Source organism: Oncorhynchus gorbuscha, linkage group LG11 (genome assembly GCF_021184085.1).
Source record: "Oncorhynchus gorbuscha isolate QuinsamMale2020 ecotype Even-year linkage group LG11, OgorEven_v1.0, whole genome shotgun sequence".
Classification (NCBI taxonomy): Eukaryota; Metazoa; Chordata; class Actinopteri; order Salmoniformes; family Salmonidae; genus Oncorhynchus; species Oncorhynchus gorbuscha.
In genome coordinates, this window is record NC_060183.1 from 25,407,733 (window position 1) to 25,429,245 (window position 21,513).

The 21,513-nt window shown below is 43.4% G+C and overlaps 3 protein-coding genes across 4 annotated transcripts in view; 2 read left to right on the forward strand and 1 right to left on the reverse strand.

The window, feature by feature from the left end:
• LOC124048378 (probable crossover junction endonuclease EME2) lies at positions 1-3,643 on the reverse strand. Its single transcript, XM_046369105.1, has 8 exons — positions 2,903-3,643; positions 2,502-2,623; positions 2,311-2,403; positions 2,101-2,225; positions 1,929-2,001; positions 1,610-1,725; positions 1,017-1,206; positions 1-606 (listed from the first exon to the last, which is right to left on the reverse strand). Exons 1-8 carry the CDS (start codon positions 3,375-3,377, stop codon positions 451-453), a joined length of 1,350 nt encoding a protein of 449 aa, XP_046225061.1. The 5' UTR covers positions 3,378-3,643; the 3' UTR covers positions 1-450.
• Positions 3,644-5,225: 1,582 nt separating this feature from the next.
• Positions 5,226-11,638, forward strand: mfsd1l (major facilitator superfamily domain containing 1-like). 2 transcript variants are annotated; one of them, XM_046369107.1, is made up of 13 exons: positions 5,226-5,470; positions 5,962-6,062; positions 6,277-6,386; positions 6,473-6,528; positions 6,716-6,859; positions 7,084-7,242; positions 7,681-7,796; positions 8,014-8,114; positions 8,421-8,532; positions 9,060-9,197; positions 9,907-10,046; positions 10,169-10,280; positions 10,617-11,638. In XM_046369107.1, the coding sequence occupies exons 1-13, from the start codon at positions 5,449-5,451 to the stop codon at positions 10,752-10,754; spliced, it is 1,449 nt and encodes a 482-aa protein (XP_046225063.1). In that variant the 5' UTR covers positions 5,226-5,448; the 3' UTR covers positions 10,755-11,638. The 2 variants fall into 2 exon arrangements, with proteins under 2 accessions (XP_046225063.1, XP_046225064.1); XM_046369108.1 differs by having other exon boundaries at positions 5,227-5,470; positions 6,038-6,062.
• A 2,641-nt stretch (positions 11,639-14,279) lies between these two features.
• The window catches only part of LOC124048383 (myosin phosphatase Rho-interacting protein-like), a 73,528-nt gene continuing 66,294 nt past the window's right edge, over positions 14,280-21,513 (forward strand). The window contains exon 1 of the mRNA XM_046369110.1: positions 14,280-15,311. Coding sequence (XP_046225066.1) covers positions 15,192-15,311 — 120 coding nt within the window. The 5' untranslated portion in view covers positions 14,280-15,191. The remainder of the gene's footprint in view (positions 15,312-21,513) is intronic.

The following is a 21,513-nucleotide window of genomic DNA, read 5'->3' on the forward strand; positions in this document are numbered from 1 at the left end:
TTGTGTGTTAAACATTTAATCGTAATTTACTATTTTTTCATATACAAATATATTGCCATTCTCTCTTAAATATACAAAGTGCTACAGTACTACACTTCACTCATTTTGATGATCACCCCATGTCCAACCAAGGCCATAACTTTAACTTATGTAAACGTAAAAGTTCTGCATGTATTCAAGTGGTTAGAAAAGTTGTACACCCAAACCCAAACTGACCCCAGGCCTGAGGCACTTAGAATGATCAATTCGCTCAGGTCTATCTAAGGTGAAAGATGGAGTTCCACAGGGTTTGGTCCTTAGGCCATTATTGTTCTGATATGCTCCATCCAGCCCATCAAAGTGCAAGAAATATTTCTAATACTGTTGATGCCTAGACCTACACAACATGCCAAAGGGACAATTAGGAATTCATTAGGTATCAATTAGTTACAGTGACGCCAGAATGGTCAACTAGTCCAGGACCAGCTGGGGGTTTTGAGCTGTGAGGGAACGGTAGACTCTGGCTGAGATTTCAGGTCCGATGCGTCTCTCCTTCCCTCCAGTCTTCACTAGTAGGCCTGCCAGCAGCCCCCTCTTCTCTTCCTCAGACTCTAAGCTACTGTAGGCCTGAAGGTGAAAAATTAAACAAGTAAACTATCCACATTCAAGACAGACCTGTGTCAAATATAGATTGACATACTTTTATACTGTATGTATTTAATTTATGCAGTTTGTTGATGTCATGTCAGTGATGTGGCCATGTCATACGCCAAACAAATTTCAACCTGATCCCAAAGAAAACCCATAACTTCTGGTCATCTACTGTACCAACCTCCTATAGTTGTTTTGCCCTTATATGCAATGAAAGTCAACCCATTATATAAGAGCCATATAAATTATTGGTAATGCTAAACATATAGCCTGCAGGTATAGGCCATTGTGGTACATTTATAATGAATTGTAGGACTTACATTGGTCATAAATGCTTATGTTATGTCAATGATCCTGACTAAACAGACACGTAGATCGATTCCTACCTGCAGTAGTATCTGCGGTGAGGGGTAGGCTGTGGTCAAAGTGGAGGCCACTGCAGGGCTGACCCTATTGAGCTGTGTGATCTGCCTGTTCCACACCTCGCCCAGCCCAGCTCCATCCCGCTCCACACGCACCCCACTGGCCCATGAGCCATCCACACAGAACGGCAACTCGCACCGCTCCGTCAGCAGTCTGCAGTGGCGTGGAAAGGCGTGACCACAGTTTAAAGATTGTGCTCTACAGCAATGGACTGCTCACCAAGCCTTGTCAACCCTGGACAGCTACAGGGTTTGCAGGATTAAGTTTCAGCCTAGCTCAAACACACATTATAATCATGAAATCATGAAGTCGATCTGTATCTCAGGTTTGGTACTGCTGGGCAGGAGCAAAAGCCTGCATGCTTTGTAGTTTCCCCACTGTATCCAGCACAAAAGTTGGTTACCAGACTTAGTGTTTAATCACAGTAAAGAAAGTAAGCTAGCGGTGCTCAAAGCCTGTCCTCATGGCATGGCAGTAAATTAATTCCAACTGATAAGATTCCTAACTGGAATAATTCTTAATGATGTGGAATATGAAGAGTTCACTGGGTTCATACTTGTAGGGCCGTTTGGACAGGGCCTTGGTGACGGCGCACACGTGGTCTGTGACATCCTGCCAGCCGTCCAGGAAGAACACAGTAATGTTCCGGTACAGTTGCAGGAAAACCAATACCTGAGGACAGATGAAGACACGTTAGGTGAACACCATCGAGCATCATGACACGATGGGTAGGAACCGTTCGAGGAGCCAAGTACAAAAAGCAGCTTGAAATGGTTCATTTCTGCACGACACTGGAAACGGCAAAACCAGCCGCTACAAATGCACGTGTTGAGGAGAGAAGAGAGATCGTATAGTATATCAGAAAGAGACCTTACCTCCTCAATGTCCAGATCCTCCATTCCCAACTGAGATCTTTGGCTCAACTCAGGTACATCCCATGTCCCAGTCCTGGTGACAGACCGACATATACATCCAGTCTCTTCTCATACAGGGTGTCTCAAGGACCAAGGTTCAGAGACGCATTCTTAAAACAGATCTCATACGAACCAGCTATTTGTGTTGGATCCCATCACTAAAACAGTAACCGCCATCTTGGCATCTCGGTTGAGGCACTCGGACAACAGCTTGAAGAAAGACTCCACTGCCGATTCCTCCCCGTTGCCATGCAGTGTCTGGGTGAACAGAAAATGTGTACGTTCGCTTTGCACACACTGGTGGAGACACCAGGGAATTTGTTGAGGTTTAAAGGGCACTCACCTGTTTGACTGACACCACCATGCCCATGAAGTCAGTCAGACCCAACACCAGCAGAACCTGCTCCTCCTCCAGTGGTCCACTGCTGTCTTTCTCCTGACAACACCAAGACATTACCTAGTCAACCAGAGGGGCCCGAGACAACAAGCCCAGCGTTGTGGCGCTCGTATTGTCTGTGTGTGATGGTACGTTACCGACGGAAGATCTCTGGTCCAAGTGATGCTGTGAGGGAGCTGCTGTGTCTCAATGCTGCTCCTCCACTCAACTGCAGACAGAGTTCCCAGCAACACCTCCGATCCATCATCCTGCAATAGAGCTGGGGATTGGAAACACACATTCAAAAATGTCCACCATCCTTTAGTTGTGTCGGTGGTCCTCTGATGTCACATCTTACTTACAGTGTGCCTTTGACACGGAGGAGGCTGGTGGGAGGAGCTATAGGAGGACAGGCTCATTGCAATGGCTGAAATTCTATAAATGGATCGGTATCAAACATATGGAAACCAAGTTTATAGAGCCGCCCACCAGCCTCCTCTGCTTCAACGCCATCTGAACCCCTTCCACCTTCCACCTACATTCACAAAGGACCAATTACCTGGATCAATACAGACAGTCAGGCACTTCAAACAGTTCTCAGGTCTGAGGCTCTTTTGACGCTCTGCAGCTTCTTTTCTCCTTTGTTGATCTTCTCGCCTCTCCTCTTTCTCTTCGGCCCTCACCCTCTTGAGTTTCTCTCTGGCCTCCTTCCTCTCCTCAACTCTCTGTCTGTCTGCCTCGATCTCCTCTTTGGTTCGGCGTTTTCTTCCCGGACTTGCGGTACCGGACCTAGCGGGTCGTGGAGCCACCAATGTGTCACTTGGTTCGGTTTTGGCTGTTGACTTGCAATCTGTGTTGTGGTCTTTGTTGTCCTGTTCGAGACTGTCAGTAGGACTATTGGCCGTCGCTGTTTCATTGTTATCGTCACCCTGATCGGTAAATGCAATGCATTTGATTGAAGGTTTAGTTTCAGCATCGCTTTCGCCCTCAGATTCAGATATCTCCCATGTTTTGGCTCTTTTCAATACGGACATATTTCTATCCAAGACAAAATAATGGCATGCCTTTTCATAACGGAATGCAATATTACACAAACCAAATCTAAGACAGTAGAAGAAACCTAGCAATAACAGAATACACCAGCCTTAGTTTGAACTTCACTGTTTTCAAACTGGTTATATTTATAATGCGGGTTGCAGCTTCTGGCAACAACGTATCACCTTCTGGACGGAGTGATACGAGGTACAAACATCAAATCGTTCTCCGTGCACAATTTCGTAGTCCGCCATAATATCCCAAATCATGGTGACCAACTGACTGTCAGTCAGGGAGGCTGGTGGGCGGAGCTACAGGAGGACAGGCTCATTGTAATGGCTAGAATGGAATAATGGAATGGTTGGACTCAAACATTTGTTTTCCATATATGTATTTGATACCATTTATTTATTCCATCCTAACCATTACAATGAAGCTGTCCTCCTGTAGCTCCTCCAACCAGCCTCCTCTGCTGTCAGTATTTAACATTCTATTTCTAATGGTTAATCCTACAGCTATACTGCACGTGCCGTGTGTGTAGGTGTGCGTGTGCAAGACACAAATCATCATTGGATTAGGATTCTTTAACTGGAACAGCAGAGGGTGGACAGGCTGGCAGAAACACGTCAGCTGTCATGATCCTTGCCTTAGCTTGTACAGAACAGTACACTTGAGGCATGTTGTTCATAGACCAACTGTCTCTCACGGCTATTTCCTGATTGGATTGTATGAATGATGTCTCAAAACCACATCTCTCTCTCACACACACACACTTTATAAATAGCATTATAAACTGGGTGGTTCGAGCCCTGAATGCTGATTGGCTGAAAGGCATGGTCTATCAGACCGTCTACCACAGGTTAGAGGTATGACAAAACATTTATTTGTACTGCTCTAATTACTTTGGTAACCAGTTTCTAAAAGCAATAAGGCACTTCAGGTGTTTGTGGTGTATCCTCCTGAAAAGTGTGTATTTTATTTTATTTTTTACAGACATAAGTGTTTGGGTTGAAAGAACATGTTACCAAGATGTTTTATTATTGTTATTTACCTGTTATTGTAAGTACAAAATTGCCCTCTGTAGTGGTCATTAGGAAGTAAATATGAAAAAAATGTACATTACAGTAGGTGAAAAACATAGTTGTGGCATCCGGGTGTCCACTACAGAGGACATTCCTTGATAAACTCTACTTTTGCCTATTTATTAATCTGAACAAATTATTACACAGTTCTGATAACTCACTTAACTATTCCTGAGCTATTCACTTTCTACAAACAATTTGAATATCAAACTTACAAAAATTCTAATTAATATTTACACACACACATTTTAAAGAATGTGATATCATTGAAAAGCCCAGAATGTCTTCTCAGAAGGACAACAGGATTTAATACAGTGGCTTGTATGACCAAGAACTTTAATGGACCAAGAACTGATGTCCACTAGGCACTCTGCGTTGAGTCATGCAAAGAACAGCCCTTGGTCGTGGTATATTAGCCATATATCACACCTCCGCGGGCCTTATTGTTTAAATACAACATTATAATAACACAAAACTATATAACCTCTTGATTGGGCATTATTGCTTAAATACAACATTCGAATAACACAAACCCAAACTTTGGAACTTGGGCCTGTTTCTAGAGCTCCGGCTTTCCGACCTGAAATTCATCGACGTCATGATTTTACCTCGCATTTTCCCGAGTTCCCAGTTGTTTTGAACGCGGCATAAGATACAATCCCTTTATTTGACAGGAGCTGGGGAACCAATCCAAACGAGGAACGGTGTCAGTAAGGAAGTGACGACGGCGCACGAGGGCAGTGGAAGTTCTTGCCATTACACCTCGAGCCCTTGCGTGCGTTCAGCGACTTGTAAAGCATCCGTGTATTCGAAAAGTGTCTCATAATCTATCCACATACTTTAAAGTGTGCGCAATCTGCGTAGTTGCAACTTGGAATACGGCGATTTATTGAATAACCGTTCGGTTCTTCCGACCGACATAAACAGAAAACAAATGGGTATTTACGTTTAGGCTACTTTAGTTTTGTGGACCTCGTTTTAGCTTACTATGGCTCAGCCGGCAGAGAAAGGTATGGGGCCCAGGGTATTCTGTTATTTTTTTTTATGTGGATAAAGAGAGATCATCAAATTCAGAGATCCATTGCCAAGAAACCCATCTTGAATTGTGCAATATCACAAATTCTTCTCGTAATTGCTTAGTTGGCAAACTTGGCTCACTGCACAAACTCCACAAATGTCTTCTGTTTATATGTAATTATGGTTATTTATAACATGTAGTTAGTTATTGAATATTCATTATGTTGGTCAAATCTATAAAGTGCAGTGGTCGTGTTGTTGGTCCTGTATAGCTCACACGTTGTGCAAGCTCTTGTTTCCAAATGAACTGCTCATCAAAACCCTCATTAACTGACTGGAGTGTGATAGTGCCGGGCTGGAAAAAAAGCATACACATCCTGTAGGTCTCCAGGACCAGGGTTGCTGACGACCACTAGCATTTAGCAGCAACGTTTTGTGACATGGCTGTTCGTCACGTGTCATACATCAAACTGTCTTCTCACAGCATACTACCGCTTTCTGGTACTGTTCTTCAACTGTCTGCTCACGTTTGGCTCCTACTTCTGCTTCGACATCCCTAGTGTCCTCCAGGACCAGTTCCAAGGGGTGAGTAGCCTATATAGGCCTTTGCACAATGAGAGTAAAGTAGCCTCGTCACTCCCACTGAATGCACTCATTTCACCACAGAGCTTAACTAATAGTTCCACACATTGACCCTCATTAATGACACTTTGTGATGGAATTGTGAATTACACCGTGTCTTAACACACCAGGCAGAATCGGGTTGATAACAAAACACTGTTCACCCCCCCCCACAAAGAATTTGACGTGTGCCAATACAACCGTGATCAATGGGACAGTGGACTGTGTGGAGGGACTGGGGATGACCCCTCAGGAGTATAATCTGCTCTATGCCATCTATGCCTGGACGTAAGTGTAAACAACCCCTATATATATATATTCATGAAATGATTAACTATAGGCCCGATGTCTCACTCTTTTCTCTCTGTCAACAGTAATGCAGTGGTGGTTATAATGGCTGGGTTCCTTATTGACAAACTAGGCAACCGCTGTAAGTTGATATTGTCTACTCCACTGCACTGAACTGCGATTCAAAACTCTTGACATTTTCAATCATTGAACTCACATTGATTGATATGCTGGAACAACCCATGTTTCTATTCTCTGGTGTATGTCGCCGAATGTTCTGTTGGTTCTCCTAATGTTCTCTCTCTCTGTCTCTCTCTGTGTGTGTGTAGTTGGTGTGTTCCTCTTCTCCTTCCTGTGTGTGCTGGGGTCAGCCATCTTTGCTCTGGGTTCTCACTTCAAAGGAACCGCCTACCTGCTCCCTCTCATGCTCACCGGCCGTTTGCTGTTTGGCTCTGGCAATGGATCCCTCACCAGTAAGGGCACCTTATTATCTGATTCACGCGATAGGCTGTCCTGGTTTCCGCATCCACCATAGTTTCTGGAACCGTGCTGGAAAGAACAATGTGAAAAGAAGATGCACGACCCAGGTCAAGCACAGTACGGAGTGAGGCAATATACTGCCACGGGCCGAGTTCCAATACTTTCAAAGTCATCCTTCCTGCATTTGAGAACTAAGCACCCTATCCCTCCCCCTCAGTTGTCCAGAACCGGATTACAGCGTTCTGGTTCCGGGGGAAGGAGCTGGCCCTGGCGTTTGGCCTGACCCTGGCCTTCTCCCGCCTGGGCTCTGTCCTCAACTTCTTCCTCACCCAGCGGTTCCAGGCCCAGTACGGCATGCAGTGGACCCTATGGGGAGGTAGGACATACAACGGCTGCACTTTATTTTACGGCACATAAAGGACCTGCTATTTATGTCGAAGTGACATGGCAAAACGGTAGTGGCACAATAATAACCTATGAGACCATTCAATAACCTAAGGATCCATTCAAATAGGCAATGCAAGGCACTTTTTGGTATGAAGTATTTGGAAATTGTGTTGAAATGGTGCGAGAGAGTACCCATTGATACCACAATTTCTTAGTAAATACTAATGGAAACAGTAGTACTACTGGAATATCAGGTAAATATACTGGTGGAAAAGTACAGTAAATGAAAAGTGCTCAAATATAACTGTATAATAAAGCAGTAAAGCCAGAAGAGGCTGTGATCAATCCTGCATTGTTCACATCTAAGGTGTGTCCGTGTGTCCGTGTGTCTGTGTGTGTGTGTGTGTGTGTCCGTGTGTCCGTGCAGGTGCCTTCCTGTGTGTGCTGGGCTTCATGTCTGCCATCACGGTCAGTGCCCTGGACAAGGTGGGCATGAAGCAGCTTGGACTGGATGGGGCCATTCAGGAAGAGTCACGCAAAGTGGTGAGTTGAATGGGCTTGGGTGGCATTCACAAGACGCCAAACGGGAAGAAACCCGACTGAAACAGGGAGGGACTACCTGAACTTGTCCAATAAGAAATGCTAAAGATATCCTTCGGAGTTGCAAAACATTTAAAAGCATTTTCCATTGTAATACAATCCTGTTGACTTGCCTTTGTGCCTATTGACAGGATAGATATGTGTCTATTTGTCTGTGTAGAGGTTTCAGGACGTGAAGCTGCTCTCTCTCAGATACTGGCTGTTGGTTCTCACCATCATGTTCTTCTACAACGGCATCTTTCCCTTCATAGCTGACGCCAGGTATTGATTTACATATGCACGCACAGTCGCACACACACACACACACAGTCTACATTTTCACACTTTACCCTCGGAGACTAGGGTTGCAAAATTCCAGTAACTTTCCTAAAATTCCCCGGTTTTTCCAGAAATCCTGGTTGGACGATTCTGGATCTTCTTTCTTCCTGACTCCAGGAATCTTTCAGCCGGGGACATGTGGACAACCTGAGATTTTTGGGGAAAGTTAGCAGCATTTTGCAACCCTATAACTCGCACAGTTGAATATTTATTTAAACAGTATGTGAGTCCTCTTGTCTCCCTTTCCAGTAAGTTCATACAAGACAAGTACAGCGACTACAGCCAGAAAGAGGCAGCCTACATCGCTGGTGCCGTATATGACAGCTCCCTTGTCCTCTCTGCCACTGTTGGAATTCTCATCGTAAGCCACCGTTACTGTACCTTATGCTGCGTACAACAGCTGTGTTATGGCAACCTTACCTGAACCAGTGAGAACCTCATTCATAAATCCTGCTTTCTGGTGTCTGAGGTAGTCACAACAACTGTCAAATTCTAAACCGTGACAAAGTGCTTTTCAGTAATTGGCTTAATTTTTTTTATTTTTAAATTTGGACCTTTATTTAACCAGGCAAGTCAGTTAAGAACATATATTCTTATTTTCAATGACAGCCTGGGAACAGTGGGTTAACTGCCTGTTCAGGGGCAGAACGACAGATTTGTACCTTGTCAGCTCGGGGGTTTGAACTCGCAACCTTCCGGTTACTAGTCCAACGCTCTAACCACTAGGCTACGCTTAGACCCCAAACAGAGAGCAGAAGTTAGAAGCAGCACAGTGGCCAGGAAAAACAGGCTTTTGACCACCATATCTGATGTACTGTATATATCTGACTCTCTCTCATTGGTGTGCCTGTGTCTCTATTGTTGCCACTTGTGTGTTTTGTGTTGCAGGACAATGTGGGTTTGCGTGGGGTCTTTGCCGTGTCCTGTGCTGTCCTCACGCTGCCTGTCTTTGGCCTCCTGGCCTTCACTTTCGTCCCCCCTCTGGTATCCACCATCTGGCTGGGGGTCACCTACTCCTTCGCTGCTGTGAGTAGCCCTATCAAAGAATATTGTATTGTGCGGTGTGGCTGTTGGTTGAGGATAGCGCTTGCGACGGCAGGATTGTGGGTTCGATTCTCACAGGGGGACCGGCATGAAAATGTTTAAACTCACTACTGTAAGTCTCTCTCTGGATAAGAGTGTCTGCTAAATTACTAAAATGTAAATGTATACATTGTGTGAGCCCTATACTTTGACTATACTAAGCCTGCTCTCAAGTAGCTCTGTAATCCATTGCACATTCCACCTATTTTTGTACACTTCGGCTAGTATCCTTTTGATTTAGGATAAACACCCTGGGAAGATCTCAGTTGCATACTCCTCGCGTCCTCTCTCCTCGTCTCCGTCTCAAAACCCATTGGAGGAGAAGGTCAGAGGGGAGGGACCTCTGGCTTTCTCATTCAATGGGATTTGGGAAAGAGACGAGGAGAGAGGGCGGGAGGAGTATGCAATTGATCTTCCCCCTGTTGTGTTTGGTAGTGTATAAAACTGCTCTTTCGGGTGCACATTTGCTGTTAAGTTGCATATTGTATCCGGGTTGGAGAGGATTCACATACAGTAGGTGACTCAATTGGTCTATCGGCAGTCGGAAAGGGATCGTCTTGTACTTCACTGTGCATTTTCATTGAAGCACACTACAAATACACTTGCAATGACACACGTGCTCTTTCTTAGATGTATGTGTGTTGTTTTTCAGGCAAGCATGTGGCCCTCTATTCCCCTGGTGGTCCCTCAGGCAACTCTGGGGACAGCTATGGGCCTTGCCACCTCAGTACAGATGGTAGGAATTGGCATATCCAACCTTGTCGTTGGCCAGATCTTGGGAACCAAGTCAAGGTAGAGCTCACTGCAGCACAATGATGATGTGGAGTTAACAAATTGACATATTTTTTTGTTTCCCTCGGCGTAGTGTTATGGCATGTCTGTATGTAAACTGTGCGCGTCTCCTGTGCGGGTAGTGACTCTAAGATCCCACTGTGGCGCTGGCAGCAGATGATGATCTTCATGTTGGCCAACACCATCGCCTGCATCGTCACCTCTGTGGTGCTCAACATCGTGGACCACCGCCAGGTCAGACCGGGCTCACTTTCTGTCTCCCTCCTCCATTTCCTCTTTCACTGCCACGACACGTGTCCGCTCTAATGAAACTCGCCCGTCTAAAATAATGTGTTCCGATTGTCCGAAGTAATTCTAGCACTTGAAATCAGCTCATTGAGCTGAAATGATTTGCTTTCATGTTCAAATGGCTTGTTTTATTAGATACCTAGAGCAACATCAACTGTTTGTGTGTCTGTGTCACCTCTGAGGAGATCCTTCAGTCAATGTAACAATGAAGTTGTATCATTTTCTACATTTGTTACATTGTGTTGTTACATCAGTAAATGTTCTATTGTCTTGTATCCTCAGGGTGGGATTCTGAATAAGACGACCAAGAGATCTGGCTCCCCGCCCCCCAGCGGACCTTCAGACAGAGAACCTCTCGTGGAGGGAGAGGAGGGGCAGAATGACGAAGGGGCTGTTCGCTCTCCCTCCAACAGTTCCTAATCACCTCACTCTTCTCTTAGAAGAGTCTGCCTCAGATAGTTGAACTGAGAATTTGTACACAATTGGATTGGATTGTTTTCTTTCTCTATCTGTATCTCTTGAGCCTTTGGGGGGGGTTGTACAGGATTTGTCAAGGGAAAACACTTCAGGACTCTGCCTATAATCTGAAAATGGAGGTGGTCAGATCCCCTCCCCTCATGGTTCACTAATCTTGTAGATTATACTACACTTATCAGACAGACACTAAATATTGCCTTTGTTAATCATGGTTTGTGTCAATGGAGCCTTTGCCCAAGTACAAGGCTCATGTTATTGAGTGCTACGGCAACAAACGGTGAACAGTATTGAAGTCAGCAAAATCATGTCTTCACACTAAAACAATCGGAAGCTAACTGATGCATGTTTTTGGTTTTGGTCCTTATTTCAGTGATCCAAAAGTTCTCCTTCTTTTATAAGGTTAAACATGTAAGTTGGTTACTAATTGAACCACTATTAATAAATGAGTCAACAGTAACCTGTTGCATAACTGTTTTATATCATTCTTTCAGTGATATTTCTGCACACGTTTCTGTGACGCCAATAATGACATCTTTCATTTCAGATAGCAACAACAATCGCTTCGGATTACATGAGCTCTCTTTTAAATGTATTTGTATTTTTATATGTGGTTGTGACATTTGGTGTTAGCAGTGGTCCAAAATGCTGAAGTAGATGTAACATGCAGCAATTTGTTCTGGGAATTACTGCCTTTCCAATCAAACACACTATTGCTTTTACTACGGTTCAAGGTCAAGGTCCACCAGTGTGAACCTTCTATAAGGGAATGGGACCGATTTGCTTTATACTGACAAGCTAGCACAAATAAAAAGGTGTTGCTACAGTAACGACTGGTGTTGTTGTCATAGCTGTATTTTCACACATTTCAAGGGCTTTTTGTACAACTGGCTGACGAAAAGAAACAATCAGCTGTTGCATGGTGGTTTCCGTCATTTACTGTACACCAAATTAGCACATCCCGCATAATGATTAGTGGAAGAACAATAAAACCATTCTAGTAGGCCTTCAGCAGATTAACCGAGGTTTATATGATGTCATTAAAGATGTTGACACCAGGCATATGTAAATCATATACTCGACCGTTCAAAAGTTTGGGGTCACTTAAATGTCCTTGTTTTTGAAAGAAAATCGTTTTTTTTGTCCATTTTAAAATAACATCAAATTGATCAGAATTACAGTGTAGACATTGTTAATGTTGTAAATGAATATTGTAGCTGGAAATGGCAGATTTATATGGCATGTCTACATAGGCGTACAGAGGCCCATTATCAGCAACCATCACTCCTGTGTTCCAATGGCACATTGTGTTAGCTGATCCAAGTTTATCATTTTAAGAGGCTAATTGATCTTTAGAAAACCCTTTTGCAATTATGTTAGCACAGCTGAAAACTGTTGTCCTGATTAAAGAAGCAATAAAAACGGGCCTTCTTTAGACTAGTTGAGTATCTGGAGCATCAGCATTTGTGGGCTTGATTACAGGCTCAAAATGGCAAGTAACAAAGACTTTCTTCTGAAACTCGTCAGTCTATTCTTGTTCTGAGACATGAAGGCTATGCCATGTGAGAAAATGACAAACTGAATATGGTTGGCCTTGGTACGCTTTTCCCCCCATTCAAAATCAGCCATTTCCAGCTACAAGTCATTTCCAACATTAACCATGTCTACACTGTATTTCTGATAAATTTGATGTTATTTTAATGGACAAAATGTTTTGCTTTTCTTTAAAAAAAACAAGTACATTTCTAAGTGATCCCAAACTTTTGAACGGTAGTGTACATTTAAAATTAATTAAGAAAATACATTATAAATTTACGGTGTACAGTAGTTATTCTCTGTATAGCCTACCATGCCTGAGCAGTCTCAGGCATTGGCCAGGGAGCCAGAGAAAAATCCCTGGGCAGACCTCTACTCTGTGGGACTGGCTGAAGACCACAGCACCCTCTGTTGGCAAATAACAGATGCTGCACCTGCAGACACAGCAATGTCCTGCAGCAGCGAGATTCAGACACCAGTGTGTATTATTGTTAATTATGTCATTTAACCTAGATCTATACTGGTTTGTCTCATTGAAATAAAAATATATTTTATGTTTGGCTGGGAATGGTTCTCTATGTTGTGTGAACACAAACTCAATGGTTCACTGTCACTATCAGGTTAGTCACAGTTGTTCTGTGGAGTTTAAAGTGCGTTTATATTATAGGTCCAGGAAGACGAGTTCCTCATGACGCTGTCATTAACCATCATAACTGTCATCGACCATCAGCAGAAGAAGCTGGATGGAGCGCTTGCTGAAGCTCTCGTTGAGGGTCTCTCCACCAACCAGGGATGCTCAGAAGTCACACAGCAGTCAAAAGGAGGTCAGGTGCAAAGATAGTTGACAGACAAATTACATTTGACCAATCACAATCAATGATTTCATGTTCCATGACCAATAACTTGACACTTGTATTTTCTCAATTGTTTTTTTGTAGTTGGGTAATTTTAGCGACCCGATAGACTGTACTGACCAAACACATGGAGGCGCTGTCTGGGAAAGTGGAGCGTCTCCGCAAAGCCAAACAGGGAGAACGTCAAAATGGGGTAGTTTTTTTTTTTAACTAGGCAGGTCAGTTAAGAGCAAATTCTTATTTACAATGACGACCTATCAAGGAACAGTGGGTTTACTGCCTTGTTCAGGGGCAGAATTATCGATTTTGACCTTGTCAGCTTGGGGATTCTATCCAGCAACCTTTCGGTTACTGGCTCAACGCTCTAACCACTAGGCTACCTTCCTTCAGTGCTGGTAAAGTCACTCAACATGTTTTTCTAAACTATTGTCACTTGAAAATCTGTTAAAGAGAATTTATTTAAGCAGGTGTAGGCAGGAGGTCTCAGGTATACACAGTGTGATTTCCAGAGGTCATACCTAGAGCTGTCAACGATGAAAATGTAGTCAAACAATGCACTATATATTTCTCAATAAAGATGAATTCCATAGAATTAGGAATTAGAATACAATGACATCCTATATGATGAATAATACTATGTATTCTCAAGCTCCTTTTGATTGTGATACTTTCATTTAACTAGTTTAATACCACAGGAGGGCGTTACATAGCTACATATGATTGCACATGCCAGGTAAATTCAGTCTTAATTGATTCAAAGTGGAATACAGAGCCTGCTTTCATTTAATTCCCAAATCAGAAAATGTAATATCCAATTGACAATTCCCTGCTACAGAACACTGTTAAAAAACACTTACAATAATACAAACTTGGAATACTCCAACTGAAGCCAAAGACCTTGAGAGCCCACCTAACTTGATCCGTGTTGTTCCATAAAATTGGCAAGTGTTTCTAATATTTTCTATTGGACACACATCAATTGAAATCTTAGTAGTGGGCGTGTTTCTTTTTCTCATTGGTACGTTTTGCTGACAGTCAACAGCTCATTCGTTTTCAGCACCTCCTCTTCTCTCCGCTGACTGGCTCCCCGTGACTTTTCTAGAGAGTGCGTTTACAGTTTTCAGCGCAAGCTACGTTCCTATGTTGCTACCACGACCACAGACCAAAATGCGTTGGACATGGCTACAAACTACAATTCCTGACGAAAGTTGGATCATTTTGATCATGGAGAATCAATTTGAGGGGAACAACAAGCGTTAGTCACCTGGATATAGCTGCAATGCATTCCGTTGGCTACTTATTTGAGAGATAGGGGAAAAACTGCAACTCCTGTTGTGGTGTTCATGGAGGCTCACAGGACCATTTCAGTGAGCGAGAGGACCGGCGAAATGTCACCTGTGTAGTGTTGTTGTACACCTTGTAGTAAAGTATTTACCAAGACGAGAGTGCGGAGTACAAAAGCCTGGATCCCCATATTCTGCGTCAATTTATAAATTGGCCTGTTCAAATGTGAGCAAAAAAAGTTATCACGACAGCAGCTGCGCTGTGGGAGGTACCTCGCGAGCAACAAGATGATAAGATCATTGATATGACCTACTCCTTTATCCCGTTTAGTAAGCATTAGTCGATTATAATGAGCTTGTAGGTATCAAAGTAAAAGGTGGACGTCGCTGTGGTTTCAAAGCACCTTCAATTATGTGCCGGACTAGCTTCTTGATCTATCTAGGCTACTAAGACGTTCAGACAGTTTTTCCATGAAGTAGTTTTCAGAATTTTGAATGAACTCTCATATCGTGTTGTGGAATTTGGAATGACTTTATGTCATTGCCGCACACACCTTGGACCAGCGTTTAGAGCTCCAACGCTATTGACTGCAACCCACCCGGGATAGTAGGCTACACAGGAAGAATTGCGCAGTTTTCAGGTTTTTGTTTGTGTAGTCTTTTTACGGGTTCAATTGGCACCCATTTAAGCTCAGCTGGGTATTTCAACCATGTCCTCGAAAGACAATCCATGTCGGAAATTCCAAGCCAACATTTTCAACAAAAGTAAATGCCAGAATTGCTTTAAACCAAGAGAATCTCATTTATTGAGCGACGAAGATTTAAATCAGGTAAGCAAGTGTTGCCATATGTTTCACAGTCATGGGGTCATGCTCATTGGCGTAGCGCAGCTCCCGCTAGGCGTGGGGGGCCACAAGCTTTGGGGGTACTCACGGAGGTCGGGCCCCAGATAGCATATGAACACGTCATAAGCCATGAACAAACATTTTAGACAGACAGGAAATTGGCTTTAAAGCTGCAACATTTTCTCTCTCATGGCAAAATCTGTAGAATCACAGGAAGTTGGCTCAGGGATTCTTTAAAGTCGGGACGATCCTTGTCCATCAGGAAAACTATTTTAATACTAGCAACAAAATAGTTTTATTCAGCCTTAATTTACCTTTAGTATAATTTTATAAGGGAATATATTTGACTTAGGAATTTTGAAAGTACTTGAAATATTATTGAATATTACAGCCTGGTCTCAGACTAGACTAACCACAGTAAATGTAAATCCGGGACACATTTGTATGGTATGTTACTTTTGGTATGGTTACTTAAGGAATAAACAAAGGTAGGCTTGCGAGTTTGAACCTTATCACTGACAACATTTGAGTAACTTTAACTACTTAACTTTGTTACTTTGCAACTACTTAGCACGTTAGGTTAAAGGGTTGAGGTTAGGGTTAGCTAACTCCTAAACTTAACCCTATCCCCTAAACTCTAGCCTAGTTAATGTTCGCTAGCTAGCTTGAATTCGTAACATACGGTGTCTTCGGAAATAATTAACTGCTTGACCTTTTCCACATTTTGTTACATCCTTATTCTAAAATTGATTGAAATTGTTTCTCCCCTCAATCTAAACACAATACCCCATAATGATGAGGTTTAGAAAGTTTTGCAAATGTAATAAACTGAAATGACATTTACATAAGTATTCAGACCTATTACTCAGTACTTTGTTGAAGCACCTTTGGCAGCGATTACAGCCTCGAGTCTTCTTTGGTTTGACGCTATAATCTTGGCGCACCTGTTTTTAGGGAGTTTCTCACATTCTTCTCAAGCTCTGTCAGGTTGTATGGGGAGCGTTGCTGCACAGCTATTTTCAGGTCTCCAGAGATGTTTGATTGGGTTCAAGTCCGGGCTCTGGCTGGGCCACATTCAGAAACTTGTCCTGAAGCCAAACCTGCGTTGTCTTGGCCGTGTTCTTAGGGTTGTTGTCCTGTTGGAAGGTGAACACTTGCCCCAGTCTGAGGGCCTGAGCGCTCTGGGGCAGGTTTTCATCAAGGATATCTCTGTACTTTGCTCCATTCATCTTTACCTCGATCCAGACTAATCTCACAGTCCCTGCCACTGAAAAACATCCCCACAGCATGTTGCTGCCACCATGCTTCACCGTTGAGATGGTGCCAGGTTTCCTCCATGTGACGCTTGGCATTTGGGCCAAAGAGTTACATTTTTGGTTTCATCAGACCAGAGAATCTTGTTTCTCATGGTATGAAAGTCTTTAGGTGCCTTTTGGCAACTCCAAGCAGGCTGTCATGTGCCTTTTAGTGAGGAAATGCTTCCAACTGGCCACTACTATAAAGGACTGATTGGTGGAGTGCTGCAGATATGGTGGTTCTTCTGGAATGTTCTCCCATCTGTACAGTGGAACTCTAGAGCGCTGTCAGAGTGACCATCAGGTTCTTGGTCACCTCCCTGACCAAGGCCCTTCTCCGATTGCTCAGTTTGGCTGGGCGGCCAACTCTAGGAAGAGTCTTGGTGCTTTCAAACATCTTCCATTTCAAAATGATGGAGGCCGCTGTGTTCTTGTGGACCTTCAATGCTGCAGAATGTTTTTGGGTACCCATCCCCAGATCTATGCCTCAACTCAAGCCTATCTCGAAGAGTTCTATGGACAATTCCTTCGACCTCATGGCTTGGTTTTTGCTCTGACATGTACTGTTGGACCCTATATATTGACAGGTGTGCCTTTCCAAATCATGTCCAATCAATTGAATTTACCTCAGGTTGACTCCAATCAAGTTGTAGAAAAATCTCAAGGATGATCAATGGAAACCAGATGCACCTGAGCTCAATTTCGAGTCTCAGACCAAAGGGTCTGAATACTTACGTAAATAAGGTGTTTATGATTTTGATTGGCAATTGGAAATTTCAGCAAAGTTCCAGTTTTCCAATACAGAAAGTGTACATTGTGCAGTAGAGTTTCCTGTGAGTTAGCCATCTGTCAAATAGGCATAGTACAAAGGTTTAGTTTAATTGGATGTAATTAGTTGTTAGCCCCAGGGTATAGGCTATCATCCTTAAACTAATCTGTGCACGAATTAACTCCCTGACATGAAAGAGCATAATGCATGAAATGGCACTGACAGTTTTAAAAGAAGTCAACGAGGAGATGCATGCAGGATACATTTTGTTAGGCTTGTCAAACACATCGTGGTTGAATGAAAAGCGTTTTGAATAAAATCAAATGCATTTATAATACCCACAAAGTGCTTATATAGAAACCCAGCCTAAAACCCCAAACAGCAAGCAATGCAGATGTAGAAACCCCAACTTAGTACTTTTCCTATGGTGAGAATAGAATCATTGCTTACCTTGCACATTTTACATTGTTGCCATCACCTTGACAGAGAGCTGGCTAAGAATGGCCTTGGTATAGAATTAAGTTGTTATATTGGTGAGAAGTGCCTGCTCTTTAACAGGGGAGACACCCAAAAAGCCATGTAATTTTGATCAGAAGACTACAGGAATAGCTACGCAGTGACGGTGCTGATTTTCTCAACACTGTACACCATTCGTTCTAGACATATGAGAGGTTGTTAGGTCAAATCTAGAGATTAGCCTTCCAGCGTGTACAGCCATGGCATTTGGAAAGCTCTTAGAAGCAGGTGGTCCTGACTCAACACTGAAACACGTCATATTATGACTAAATATGTGATTGACACACACACACACACACACACACACACACACACACACACACACACACACACACACACACACACACACACACACACACACACACACACACACACACACACACACACACACACACATTCACTCTGTCTGGGTCTGCTTGACTTTAGGAGTAGTTTGTCTCTTGACTGGACATCTTCAACTGTACACAGCGCCACATCTATTCCACGACATTGACACTAGAGACTGACACCTTTAGCTAGACACAACATTACATCTATTCCATGATATTCACAACCGACTGTCGTCCTTGCACAGATGAAAATAGCTCTGTGGCAGACTTACCTAGTGGAATTCCTGACCCAAAAGGCTATCAAAAGACCTCATTGTGCTACTAACTTGTAAACTCTAGTCTCGTTAGCCAGGCGTCTCATTATCATCAACACCAAAGGCCCAGCACACATTACATACGAGAGTTTTTCTTCGTAAATCTCAGAGAGCTTTGGTCATTCCTTTAGTATTTGACCCCCCCCCCTCCCACTCATCCCATCTAGCCCACATTCTCTCAGTGCGGTATTACATAGTCATTATGATGGGGGGGTTGTGAGATGAACGCACCACACAAATGACTGCATTTAACCATTGAATGGTAAAAGCTGACCTAAATCCGTCTTGCTCGTCCCCTCTCAGGGGAATTCAGCATAGGCCCCCTGTCTGGTCATGTGAAGAGAGATTGCTCTTTTTCTCTAAAGCGCTGCTCTTTTTCTCTTTTTTTTTTACCTCTTCTCATTTTCTAGGGGCAGGGGGGTAACATTCTGTAACATTTCTACATTGTCTTCTTCCATCTGTAATATAGTCAGATATCGGCTTAATCGGAATGAACAGCCATTATCCCAGAAATGCCACAATGGATTCCCTGCTCAGCCCTAAGATGGTGACTTATCAATATTTCAAGCATATAGACCACACACTTAAGTGGCTATCTGAACTCAGATGTTGTTAGTTTAAAGAGACTCATAAGTTCCTTTTTGTATGCTTGACCTGTACTATACAGGTAACTGCCAAAATAATGGAAACACTTGAGTAAGTGAGGGATGCGAAGTATATTGCAAGCTGGCACTTCCACACCAATGACTGTGTATATAAATGGACAAAGCCATTGATCACGACACCATTCATTTTTTTGTAACCACTTTTTTGTGATATCCAATTGGTAGTTACAGTCTTGTCCCATCGATGCAACTCCTGTATGGACTCGGGAGAGGCGAAGGTCGAGAGCCATGCGTCCTCCGGAACACAACCCTGCCACGTTGCACTGCTTCTTGACACACTATTATTTGTACCCCTTTTTTGTGATAATGTAGAAAGTACAGGTGACCATTTGATTATTTGTTCAGCTGTCTTTTATAGTTTGGGGGTAGAAGCTGTTAAGGAGCCATTTGGACCTAGACTTGGCGCTCCGGTAGCACCTGCTGTGCGGTAGCAGAGAGAACAGTCTGTGACTGGAGTCTTTGGCAATTTTTTTGTGCCTTCCTCTGACACTGCCTAGCATAAAGGTCCTGGATGGCAGGAAACTTGGCCTCCGTGATGTTTTAGGCTGTACACACTACCCTCTGTAGCGCCTTACGGTCGGATGCCGAGAAGTTGCCATACCAGGCGGCGATGCAACCGTTCAGGATGCTCTCGATATGCAAGCTGTAAAACATTTTGAGGATCTGGGGACCAATGCCAAAACCTTTCAGTCTCCTGAGGGGGAGAAGGTGTTTTGCCCTCTTCACGACTGTCTTGGTGTGCTTGGACCATGATAGTTTGTTGGTGATGTGGACACCAAGGAACTTAACTCTCGAACTGCACCACTACAGCCATGTTGATGTTAATGGGGGCCTGTTCGGTCCTCCTTTTCCTGTAGTCCACGATCATCTCCTTTGTCTTGCTCACATTGAGGGAGAGGTTGTTGTCCTGGCACCACAATGCCAGGTCTCTGACCTCCTCCCTATAGGCTGTCTTGTCAGTGATCAGGCCTACCACTGCTGTGTCGTCAGCAAACTTAATGATGGTGTTGGAGTCGTGCTTGGCCACGCAGTCGTGGGTGAACAGGGAGTACAGAAGGGGACTGAGGACGCACCTCTGAAGAGCCCCGGTGATGAGGATCAGCATGGTGGATGTAGTTGCCTGGGGGGGTTTATGTTGCCGTTTCCTTTAAGTTGGCAGTGACCTGTAGCTATCACTGTTTTGGCATTCTCTTGCCTTTCATCGCGCCAAGCAGAGAAACATCCAACATTGTAATCAAAGATAAAGCAGCTTTACATTGGATTAGAAATAACATTTAGCGGGGGGGGGACTTTTGACCTTGGTCAGAGTATATTAAAGTGGGACATTTAGCTCTCATTGTCACACTCAACATTGTCCCCTTTTTATACTTTCCCATAGCGACATGATGGATTTATGGAGTTATAACTGAGCGCTTTCCATAAGCCAATTTGATTGTTTAGGTTTAATGGGAGTAGGTAAGAATAAATCCTTTTTAAACATGCTCAACAAAACTCCAGCAATGGCTATATACACAGCGAGACCAATCCAATCCCTTCAGATCAAGTTGGAGCTCAACAGGCTTTAGTAGTGTTGTTGCGTACATAGCCAAAATCTGATTTCACTAGGCTAACTGCTGCCTGTGTACGATTTAACTGCATTTTCAAAATTTAATGCAGTGAATCAGAGTCCTGAGTCTTTTTGTGTGTTTTTTTTTTGTGTTGAAGAGAACAGATTTTTGTCACACTGCTTCTCCCTTCCTTTTCTGCTTCGCTCCTCACTTTCTTGCCCGCCCACTGAGGGGGATCACAGGGAAAATCACGTGTTAGAGGCTATTTCACCCTTTAAAAAAAGAAGAAAAAAGGCAGTACTGGTGCTCTGGAATGCAGCCAGTTAGTGTGTGCAGCCTGAACACCGCTCACACAGCTGGTCCAAACAGCCAGCCAAAGCGTGCAATTTGTACACAATCTATTGAAACAGACAGCCAGTGTGTCGTCAGATTATTCTGGGACATACTTGAGTAATCATCCAGGGATCGTAATCATGGCCGAATACCAACCAGGCCCCTGACCTCCAGGGGGCCCACATTTGATTTTGTTAGTCATTCTCACTCGTATCATATTATGATGGCACAGGTCATTACAAAATGTGTAGAATTTTTGTACAATTTTTTAAAATATTTTTTTTTTTACAAAGGTGAGGGAGTGCCAAGATGGAGGTGCTTCAAAACCCCCTGTCAGTCATTTAGTGTGTGTGTGTTTGTCTGATAGATATAGATATATATCATATATCTCATTGGCTGTGATGGTCATGGAATTTTGG

Excerpts from the sequence above, each read along its gene's own strand:
- LOC124048378 (XM_046369105.1), bottom strand. The coding sequence starts at position 3,377 with ATGTCCGTATTGAAAAGAGCCAAAACATGGGAGATATCTGAATCTGAG. Across the intron at positions 2,624-2,902 it reads GACTGTCTGTATTGATCCAG|CTCTATTGCAGGATGATGGA; the intron begins GTAATTGGTCCT and ends TCCAATCCCCAG. Across the intron at positions 2,226-2,310 it reads TGGTGGTGTCAGTCAAACAG|ACACTGCATGGCAACGGGGA; the intron begins GTGAGTGCCCTT and ends CTGTTCACCCAG.
- mfsd1l (XM_046369107.1), top strand. The coding sequence starts at position 5,449 with ATGGCTCAGCCGGCAGAGAAAG. Across the intron at positions 6,063-6,276 it reads TCCAGGACCAGTTCCAAGGG|AATTTGACGTGTGCCAATAC; the intron begins GTGAGTAGCCTA and ends CCCCCCACAAAG. Across the intron at positions 8,115-8,420 it reads CCCTTCATAGCTGACGCCAG|TAAGTTCATACAAGACAAGT; the intron begins GTATTGATTTAC and ends CTCCCTTTCCAG.